The following is a 12,003-nucleotide window of genomic DNA, read 5'->3' on the forward strand; positions in this document are numbered from 1 at the left end:
TTAGATTTTTAAATCATTTATTTCCATTTTATTGCATGAAATAAGTATTTGATACAATAGAAAAATAGAACTTAATATTTGGTAATGAAACCTTTGTTTACAATTACAGAGGCCAGACATTTCCTGTAGTTCTTATCCAGGTTTGCACACACTGCAGCAGGGATTTTGGCCCACTCCTCCATACAGGTCTTCTCCAGATCTTTCAGGTTTTGGGGCTGTCACTGGGCAACACAGAGTTTCAGAGTGTCTTTTATTTCTCTCTGTAGGTTGGAATAAGATGGACCATACACTGATCAGCGAGTCTGAGGGCTGCATGGGGGACAGGGCGAATGGCGTCTTTAATTGCTGTGTAGCAGTGGCCCAGTGTGCTTTTGTCCCTGGTGGGGCAGGTGATGTGCTGCCTGTATTTGGGCAGTTTGTGGGTGAGATTTGCTCTGTTAAAGTCCCCTAGAACAATGAGTTGAGTATCGGGATGTTCTAGCTATCTGTTCTGAAAAATCTAACAATGTGATTTACTGGAATATTTTTTGTAGATTCTGTCTCTCACAGTTGAGGTGTACCTACAATGAAAATTACAGAACTGTCCGTTCTCTGTAAGCGGGAAAACTTGAAATATCGGCGGTGTATCAAATACTCATTTGCCCCACTGTTCACAGGTACAGTTAAGGCCAATTCAGATGAAACATGTTTGACTCATTTTTGACGTGTATGAGCCGTGTATCACCCGTTTTATGCTTCATTTCTATTTTCTCTGGCAACTTGAGTGCAGCGCAGTCTCCACATACTGCTGTTTAAATCACCCAAGTGGCCAGTTATTTTGTGTTGCAAACTTTCTCACTGGTGTCTCTTATGATTACATGGACAAGATCAAAGTGTTTATTTGTCATATGCACAGTTAGGGAACATGTTTCCCTGTACAATGAAATTCTTACTTTAGGTCTAAATGAAAACTATTGTTGTCCAGCACATTTCTGCTGTTGGTCAGCCTAGTGAAGACTGTTTGTCCGTCTGCTGTCAGCAGTTCCTGATGAGCTGAAGGCTTTCAGTCTGGCGGTAGTTATGTTGTTGAATGAAGCACCAACTAGTAAACTGCTGACGAATTTACAACCTCTAAAAACATTCACACAACTCTTGCTGCCAGTGTTGTGTCACAAGTGGACAGCACAACAAACTGCAACGGCATTAATTAATTAGAATTTCTCCTCCATAGATAGGTAAACAACGGTATATGTATCAAAAGAGATGCATAACACTCTAAACAAAGTGGGTAATTGAGAAACTCCATATTTTAACTGGCATAATGCAGACATAGTAACTTCTCCATTCTTACAACAATTCTCTCAAATGTTACAGAAACAAGGCATTAATTGACGTGGAAACATCGCTGCCTTTCAAGTAGCTCCAAGGTCAGCAAATGCAACTGGTGGTCACTGCGTCTTCCCCCACAGGACCACATACAGTCCCAACGCAGTGAAATTATTTCCAACAGGTAGCCTGCACCAACAATAATATCATTAATCCGCTCATTAATCAGCAACACATCACATGCGGCAGACACACACTGGCCTCAAGCAGTCAAAACGAACAGGTACTGTGCTCCGGGGGAATTAAGCATTGATGAGCTGATCACTAACCATGGCAGTAGCTTCACTGGCTGGCTGCTTGTAGGTTAGACCCGGTCAGGTAAAAGGCCCTGTACAAGAACATTCCCAGACATGCAATAACCTCAGGCCCTGTATTTTTCTCCACATTCTCTGGTCACAGTGCAGCAGCACAATACCATGTGCAGTCAAAAAATTCAGCTTTTACAGTGGCACTGGTGGATGTCAGGCAAGATCACATGAATGTGCAAGGGCATGGATTTAATGCCCATTCATTTTGTTAGAAAAAAAAGTCTTGTGAGCGAAAGTTTACGAGACGTGTATAACCAGAGTTGCTTCTGCATAGAAGTAGTAGAACATACGTGCACCTCATTTTTTGAGCTTTAGGTCATGTCTAAAATGATAATTCTTCGTTGCAACATTGTATATAAGTCAAAAACAAGGAAAAGCATGCCATGGGCTCTTTAAGTGTCCAGGCATATGCCCCCCCCCACCCCCACAGCATTAGACAATGCCGCCACCCCAGACCTTTTTAGCTTCCATATGAATGCAGTCCCATTCATGGGAACATTTAATTGTGTATTATTGACTGTGACTGATATATTCCACACAAAACTCCAAAAATGGGCTGGGGAGAATGACTGACACCTTTTCAGAATCATAAGAAATAGTTGTATTTCAAGCATGTGATGCTCCTTTAATTTGTAATGAAACTCACCTGAGACAATCGATAGAATGTCCTGTGGACAAATGAGACTATAATAGAGCATTTTGATCGAGCACATCATTCTACTGTTTTCAGAAAATTAAAGGAGACCTTCAAAGAAAAGAACATGGCACCTACATTCTGACACGGTGGAGGTTCACTGATGTTTTGTGGTTGCTTTGCTGCTTCAGGCTCTGGATGTCTTGACTGTGTGTATGGCATTATGAAATCTGAAGACCACCAGTGAATTATGAGGCACAATGTAGGGCCCAGTGTCAGAAAGTTGGGTCTTGGGGTCATGTAAGAGGTCATGGGTCTTACAGCAGGACAATGACCCAAAGCAGACCGCAAAAAGCACCAGAATGAGCTGGAGAGTTCTGAAGTGCCCAGCAATGAGTCCGGATCTAAATCACATGAAGCAGCTGTGGAGAGATCTCAGAACAGCAGCTGGGAGAAGGAACCCTTCAAATCTGAGAGACCTGGAGCAGTGAAAGAAACTCACTAATGGTTACAGGGAGTAATTGAATTTAGTTATTTTGTCCACAGGGTGGACAAAATATTCAGTTGATAGTGTCAATAATTCTGTCTAGTCTGTTTTTGGAATTCTGTGTGGACTGGATCAGATTTTTTTTTCTCTGCTATTTATAATGTTCCAATGTAAAAAAAGAAACATTACAACACCTAATAATTTGTGACTGCAACAGTTTTCTGGGAGAAGTGATGTGTTATCTGACAGAAATGCAGGGGTGCCAATATTTTTGACCATTACTGTAAGTGAGCAGGAAACTGTGGAAAAATTTGTTCTTGGGGAAATTATAGAGAATTTCAGGACAAAGTTCTGTCAGTAGATATATTGAGCAGTGTGACAAGTGTCAATCATTTTTGGGCAACTTGGTCTGCAGTGATTCTAATATCAGATTCCTACATACAGTAGTTAGGGGACTCACAAGAGACTTTTTTAAAAGTCACATCTGAGCATCTGGGGTCAATATACTGTACTCTGTCATCAAGTAACATTTATTGCATAGTTTGGATTAAAGGTTAGGGTTACCTTTTTCCACCCTTTCTTAAAACAATGCTCACATGTTAAGTATATTGAAGGTGTTTTTGTTATAATTGTTCCCCCTGTCTGTACTGATTTTTAAAGCAATTTCACAGCAAGAGTTGAGGGACAAAATCCCCATTCATCATTCTGTGCAAAAAGACATTCAGGTTTAGGTTATTACATACTGGGAATCAAATGTTGTTTTCCTGTGTGTATGGGCCCAGTGCAACATAGATCAGACATTAAAGACAGTCTAGATGTAAACTACAGAGCCAGCAGGCTACTGTCTCAATATGTATGGACAGCACTGTATTCTTTAAGCAAACCTTATCGAGGTTTAATTAGTTGTTAGCATAGTCAACACTCTCCAAAGTGGTTGTGCCTTCACAAATCACAGGAAGCCCCGAGTTACACAAACTAAAGATACTACTATTAGCTTATTGTAACAAATTAATGGCCACTCTGCGTCTTTTCTATCACAGAAGTACTGCTGGAAAATAGTGATAAGGTAATAACATACACAGGAGCACTGAAAAATTCAGGCAGAACTGGCCACCATAAATAAATGAATGTAACTAAACACTGTTGGTTGCTTTTCTGCATCGTGTTGATTAACACAATTACATTATGTGTTCTTATTCTTTATCCTGTTGTCTCTTTATCTTAATGCCCATGTATAGTCTCTTTTTAGCTGTATTCAAATAATAAGTTTATTTTTTGTACTAGTTGTACATTCTTTTATTTAATCACTGTCTTTGTATAATGAATTGAATTAAATTGGTGTAAGCATACTAAACCAGGGTCCTATACTTATTTTCACCACATTTGTTTCCAGATGCTGGTGACAACACCAGAAAAGTGGGATGTAGTGACCAGGAAGAGTGTTGGAGATGTGGCTCTCTCTCACATCGTGCGTCTACTGATCTTAGATGAAGTTCATCTTCTCCATGAAGATCGAGGACCAGTACTGGAGAGCCTGGTGGCAAGGACCATCAGACAGGTTGGTCCCGTTCCGTCTGCCTTCTCGCAACTGTTTGCTTAAATACTGTATATGCACTATGTTACAGCCCTCAGCCCCCTCTGTCCTGTCTTGAAATTAGTCTGTCAATTTAAAACATCTATCTTTTTTTCTCTAGCTATGAAAAAGCTTTTTTTTAAATGTATTTTCTAAGCACCTCATTAGAATTTTCTTTGAAGGTGCATTACATGATTTGTTGCCACATTGTCAAAATAATTGAATTAATGTGAGAATATGTTTGGACTTTGTTTTCTGGAAGACATTTTATTGAAACAATAGAACTTCAACTTTTTTTAATTAAATGCATATCCCCTAAGTATCAGTGCAGTATCTCTGGCTCAGGAGTATACCCCTGTCTTGTATATGAAGTGGGTGACCACACAATGGATCAAGGAGGGTGAGAGACAGTTTTCACTGCTAAATCTTTTCTAATATATCTATAGTGCCTTTGTCAGTTTTACTTGAATCTTGGTGTCAACGTTAATTAGTACAAACAATGCAATTATTTCTTCACTGTCGACTATACATAGGCTATTTGTGTACTGATTAAACATCTAAGATACTGTACATCAAGATCAGGGGTGTCAAACTCAATCGCACAGGGGGCCAAAACTCAAAGCACATTTAGGTCGCAGGCCGAACAGGATAAAACTTTATTGAACAGACTTAAAACTAAATGTTTTTTTAACATAAATATGAATCGAAACAGACAGGGTACAATATTATTCCAAAATAAATAAACTTGAACTTAAAATTAGCAACCCTATTTCTGCTAAGGCTTACATTTGCAAACACCTGCTTTTTGTCTGGACACAAGACGTCGCACACTTTCATCATGCAGCTCTTCAGAAACCCTCCCTTAGTAAATGTCCGGGCTGATTTTCTCCTCTGCCGCAGTAAAACTTGCTTTCACAGCAGCTTCACTGTGATTCCACTTTGGTGAAAACGTCTGCTGTGATGTCAGATTCCTCTTCCACTCCTCTACCTTCTGTAGCTTCTGCTCTGCATTCACGTTTTTCAGCTTGTCCTGATGTTTTGTCTCGTAGTGCCGTCTTAGGTTATATTCCTTAATTACAGCCACATTAGCTCCACAAATAAGACACACGGGTTTACCGACAATGTCAGTAAACATATCCTCAGCCTCCCACCGGTTTAGAAAGGCTCTGTTTTCAGAATCAACTTTTCTCTTGGCCATTGTTAGCGGCTAGCTTTGACTTGAAATTAGGGTTGTATACATCAACAGACGCTTGATTTATCTGACGTAATTGACGCGGGAATGATTGCAGGTAGCCTATCGTTCGGTAAAGCAGCTGTTGCGCTGCATTATGGGATTTGTAGTTTGTGTGTTATCGGCGTTTCATAACACCGGGCCATTAAAAAAAGATATATAAAATGATCTCGCGGGCCGGATGTAATTGTACGCCGGGCTGGATGTGGCCCACGGGCCTTGAGTTTGACACGTGATCTAGATGATACACAGCCAGTTTGAACACACTTTTTTATTCAATTCAGTGGACAAGTACTCCTGAAAATTCTTGCCTGTTCTTAGAACTGAATGATTTGTACCCAGTTCATAAAAGCCTGTCGGTTTGGTGCTCTAAACATCAAAGAATGTATGAAGTCTGTGTATGTGTATATAAACTAAAATTCTGTGTATGCAAAAGCATGTACTAATTGTGTAAACACACTCTTCTCATCTCAACCTGAGGCAGATATATTAACAGAGCAGTTTTGTTTCATCACTCACAGCACAGCAATAAAAAGAATAGGATTCTTGTAGTGGAATTCAGTCACATTGCGAACAAGGCACGAGCGGCTACCTTTACACAACTCTTGTGTTTAATTATGGCTATTTATAACAGCTCTTGGTTAATAATTCATCTGCCTAACCCATAAAGACTCATCTGCAGTAATGTTATCATGATCATCAACAAGCTTTATTAAGGTAATAAATATGGAGTATACAAACTGTTTCGCTGTAGAGGGTACAATGAAAGCAACCTGAACAGGAAAGTAAAATTATTCATCAATTTAAAATATTTGGAGGGGATAATAATTAAAGGAAAAATTATTTAAGGTGGATAAAAGGTAATTTAAAAGGTTTATGAGTGTGCCCTGGATAGCTAATAGATAGCTGGGTAAATTACAAACCAATAGGTGTATAAAAAGTTAAGATTTTTGGTGTATGAAGAACTTCTGTGCTTTTTATTATGAGAAATAAAATATGTCAAAGATATCTGAGAACAGTTGTATGCTAAAGGACTCATTCCAGAGAGGAATGCAGTGCAAGGTGAAACAGAGAGGTAGGGATGAGCCAATGTGCTGTGCAGTGACAGAGACCTCTTGGCAGGGTTAACCGCAAGGTAATTGAAAACTGGTCTGTACATGTGACCGCTGTTTACTCGGTTCACAGCCCATTTATCTACAGGTTTAGCTGATATTACTGAAGAAGGGCTGACTGAGCACTTTGTACACCTTAACACTTCTAGAGGTTGTTCTGCAGAGCACAGATTTGAAATCTCTTGACTGTTTGCCAGCAGACTGCACAGGCTGTTGATACTTAGAACACTGCTATAGAACTGGATTTCAGTATACAGACTTGCTAGAAATCCTTGGTTCGACAGCAAATTCTTGAATGAGTGCAGCCACAGTGGACTGACTAAAATGCGGCTGTGGAACATAATGACTTGGCTCAAGCCCTGTAAGAGACTAACCTGAGTGAGACCAATGACAATAGAGTAGCATATTTGACTGTTCCTATTTGCAGGGATTTAATGTCACCTAAATTCAGTTTGACAAGTCGCCACACAGTCTTCATTTCACTCTTTTCTAGTTTTGCTGTAACTTACTGAGAGATTGTAACACTTCAGGCAATACATGTCAGTCACATCCTGGTTCTGTTTTATGTGCATTTGGCATATGTGCTATACTATACAACTATACATTTGTAATAACCTGTTTAAAATGGTCTGGCTAACAGACAACTCTATCACTGCCAGAGCTTTCCAGGAGGAATGTTGACTCTTTAGATTTAAAAATCTACAAGACAGAGCTAAATATGAGGTTGATTCAACAATAATTATTTTGAATTAATTATTTCACTGCGTGAACTGAAGAATGTCACCTACCAAAACAAATAGCCTAGACCAAAGGGTTTTGGATAAACTAAATCTTTATACCCCTAAACGTAACTGTCTTTGGCAAATATTGCCAAAAACAGAAGCACTTGCAGTATAGGCACATCACTGCACAAACTGGGAAATAAGCCGTAGCAGGATATCAGGAAAACAATATCCACAGTTGGGGTGGGTTACAACAGTGGTCGATTATATTAACTCCTCATTTCTTTAAGAGTTAGATGCATAACAGTCCACGTTTTTTTTTTTGTTTTTGTTAACAAATCCCATACCCAGGAAGGAAATATTACTTGGTCTTACACTGAATTGCACTGTACTGTATTACAACAGAGGGCCTGTTAACTGTGTCCACTTCCTGCGTGTGATCACTTCCAACAGTAAAATATGACTGTAGAAAAGGAAAGTGACAACTTCCTTTCTATTGGGTCATTGACAGTATTTATGGAAACATTGACAAGGATAGCCTCTATGTGTGACCTAGAGAAATAGAGAATACTCAGCATCTGTTCCTCCTCATGCACATCTTATTTAACTCTTATGATCCTGAAATATTGTCTCTTTACATCAGATGTGCATCTCTAGTCATCTGTAGCAGTTATTTTCACTTCATGCCACTTAAGGGTATGTTCAAATTGTCTGTGTTGGGAAGCTCAGAAAAAAAGAAGTAAACTCTGTTTTTCTCAGCGTTACAATGAATGCAGAAAGAATTGTGTTTTTCTTTTTACTGTAGCCCCCATCTTTGGCACTGATGAGTGACCACAGCTAACACATTGCAGAGGTGTGTGTGTCTAGTGCATGAATAATACTTTGAAAAGCCCATGACATTCTCATTTCCAGCCATGTAATGCTTAATCTTGGGTACCTCTAGATTAGCTTTGCACCCATCATAAATCCAAATATTCTATTTCAGAATGATAAAACCAGAGAGCCTCTTTCTGAAAACAAGAAAATAGTTTGTGAATGCGCACAACTCCTGCTGTCAGTGTTGTGTTGAAAGTGGACAGCACAACGAACTGCAATGGTATAAATTAATTTGAATTTCTCTTTCATAGATAGGTAAACAATGGTATATGTACCGATGAAAACAGATCTGCAACACACTAAACAAAGCAGGTAACTGAGAAACCCCATATTTTAACTGGCATAATGCAGACATAGTAACTTCTCCAGCCTTATAACAGTTCTCTCAAATGTTACAGAAGCAAAGGATTAACAGACATGACATGCAACATGTTTTTTTTTTTTTGTTTTTGTTTTTACTTACTGTTAAGTCCCACACTGAGTAGCGGCCACTGCATCTTCCCCCACACGACCACATACAGTCCCAAAGCAGTGAAATTAATTCCAACAGGTAGTGTAGCACCGACAATAACATCATTAATCCGCTCCTTAACCAGCAATATATCATATGCAGCAGACACACTGGCCTCAAGCAGTCAAAACAAACAGGAACTGTGCTACAGGGGAATCCAGTGTTGATGAGCTGATCATTCACCTCTGTGTGGGTCTTCACTGGCTGGCTGCTTGTAGGTTAGGCCTGGTCAGGTAAAACAGTAGGTCCCTGTACAGGAACATTCCTGGACATTCAGTAACTTCAGGCCCTGTATTTTTCTCCACATCCTCTGGTCACAGTGCAGCAGCAGGAGGTAAAATATATCCACAAAACCAGGTGCAGTTGAAGAATTCCGCTCCGAGGAGTCAGGCAGGCTGCCTGGAGGTTATGACCATTCGAGGAAATCCTTCAACTATCACTTAAGGCTTTATTTTGTTAGAAAAACATTCTCTTGAGCAAGAGTTTGCAAGATGTGTATAAACCGAATTGCCTCTGTACAGAAGTACTAGAACATATGTACACCTCATTTTTTGAGCTTTAGGTCACGTCTAAGATGATAATTCACTATTGTAACATTGTAGATAAGTCGTAAAACAAAGAAAGGCATGCCGTGGAGTCTTTAAATAGTACCATTTGTGTGTTTTATCGTTTCCATTCACCATCCGTTCAATAGAATGTCAGAGTTTCTGGCAGCAAAAATGTGTTCACATATTGATAAGACATGATTTGTAACAGTAGTGAACTGCATCCTCTAGCTGTCTAGAGCAACATACTGTATTTATATATAGATTTCTTTTTCATAAAGGTGGCATGGTGGTGCATTGGTTAACATCGTAGCCTCGCAGCAAGAAGTTTTTAGACTAAGAACAGAGTTATTGCTTGCGAAGTTATAGGAGATGAAGGAGAATGAAATGTGGGAAGTGCAGAATGAGGGTTTCAAGGGAGAAAAGGTGAGCGACTGATGGAGACACAATGGAGGGAAGGCACAAAGGGGAAAATGTGGAGAGTAAAATGGGAAACAGAGGAAAGATAAAGATGTAAGGTGAACAATAAAGAAACTAGAAAGAAAGTAAAAGAAAATAGGTGGTGGGGTTAAGAATATAAGTAACATGCAAGTCATATGAAAGACAAAAACAATGCATACTAAAATGGAAGAATAAAGAAGACAAAAGGAAAATAAGGGGACTGGTGGGTATATTAAAAAAAAGAAACAGAAGTAAACTGGAAAAGTCAGTATACAGTGCCTTGCGAAAGTATTCGGCCCCCTTGAACTTTGCGACCTTTTGCCACATTTCAGGCTTCAAACATAAAGATATAAAACTGTAATTTTTTGTGAAGAATCAACAACAAGTGGGACACAATCATGAAGTGGAATGAAATTTATTGGATATTTCAAACTTTTTTAACAAATAAAAAACTGAATAATTGGGCGTGCAAAATTATTCAGCCCCTTTACTTTCAGTGCAGCAAACTCTCTCCAGAAGTTCAGTGAGGATCTCTGAATGATCCAATGTTGACCTAAATGACTAATGATGATAAATAGAATCCACCTGTGTGTAATCAAGTCTCCGTATAAATGCACCTGCACTGTGATAGTCTCAGAGGTCTGTTTAAAGCGCAGAGAGCATCATGAAGAACAAGGAACACACCAGGCAGGTCCGAGATACTGTTGTGGAGAAGTTTAAAGCCGGATTTGGATACAAAAAGATTTCCCAAGCTTTAAACATCCCAAGGAGCACTGTGCAAGCGATAATATTGAAATGGAAGGAGTATCAGACCACTGCAAATCTACCAAGACCTGGCCGTCCCTCTAAACTTTCAGCTCATACAAGGAGAAGACTGATCAGAGATGCAGCCAAGAGGCCCATGATCACTCTGGATGAACTGCAGAGATCTACAGCTGAGGTGGGAGACTCTGTCCATAGGACAACAATCAGTCGTATACTGCACAAATCTGGCCTTTATGGAAGAGTGGCAAGAAGAAAGCCATTTCTTAAAGATATCCATAAAAAGTGTCGTTTAAAGTTTGCCACAAGCCACCTGGGAGACGCACCAAACATGTGGAAGAAGGTGCTCTGGTCAGATGAAACCAAAATCGAACTTTTTGGCAACAATGCAAAACGTTATGTTTGGCGTAAAAGCAACACAGCTCATCACCCTGAACACACCATCCCCATTGTCAAACATGGTGGTGGCAGCATCATGTTTTGGGCCTGCTTTTCTTCAGCAGGGACAGGGAAGATGGTTAAACTTGATGGGAAGATGGATGGAGCCAAATACAGGACCATTCTGGAAGGAAACCTGATGGAGTCTGCAACAGACCTGAGACTGGGACGGAGATTTGTCTTCCAACAAGACAATGATCCAAAACATAAAGCAAAATCTACAATGGAATGGTTCACAAATAAACATATCCAGGTGTTAGAATGGCCAAGTCAAAGTCCAGACCTGAATCCAATCGAGAATCTGTGGAAAGAGCTGAAAACTGCTGTTCACAAACGCTCTCCATCCAACCTCACTGAGCTCGAGCTGTTTTGCAAGGCGGAATGGGCAAAAATTTCAGTCTCTCGATGTGCAAAACTGATAGAGACATACCCCAAGTGACTTACAGCTGTAATCGCAGCAAAAGGTGGCGCTACAACGTATTAACTTAAGGGGGTTGAATAATTTTGCACGCCCAATTTTTCAGTTTTTTTATTTGTTAAAAACGTTTGAAATATCCAATAAATTTCGTTCCACTTCATGATTGTGTCCCACTTGTTGTTGATTCTTCACAAAAAATTACAGTTTTATATCTTTATGTTTGAAGCCTGAAATGTGGCAAAAGGTCGCAAAGTTCAAAGGGGCTGAATACTTTCGCAAGGCACTGTATTAAGCAATTACATGGGAGAGCTGATGGATCACCAAAAAGACATTTATCGCTTAGAAGCTGCTGACAGTTGAAAAATTTATGTATTTAAAGCTATAAGATTAGAGCGATATGAAAAAAAATTGATTGAAAGAGAAAGAAGACAAAACCAGAAAAGGAGAAAGGTTAAGAGAAAGAAAACAGGAAATAAAGTTAACAAGACTCCATCACTTATCTAGAGCTTCACATGCTTGGAGCAGCTGCGTATTACCTAGTCATAACAAAATGAGGTAGCTCAATGTGTGTGTATGTTGT

At 39.5% G+C, this 12,003-nt stretch overlaps 1 protein-coding gene across 1 annotated transcript in view; it reads left to right on the top strand.

Moving 5' to 3' along the window:
- Positions 1-12,003, top strand: part of ascc3 (activating signal cointegrator 1 complex subunit 3) — a 245,725-nt gene that overhangs the window by 119,640 nt on the left and 114,082 nt on the right. Inside the window, 1 exon segment of the mRNA XM_020621661.1 lies at positions 4,188-4,352. Coding sequence (XP_020477317.1) covers positions 4,188-4,352 — 165 coding nt within the window.

The sequence above is a fragment of the Monopterus albus genome, unplaced genomic scaffold, assembly GCF_001952655.1.
Source record: "Monopterus albus unplaced genomic scaffold, M_albus_1.0 scaffold264.1, whole genome shotgun sequence".
NCBI lineage: Eukaryota > Metazoa > Chordata > Actinopteri > Synbranchiformes > Synbranchidae > Monopterus > Monopterus albus.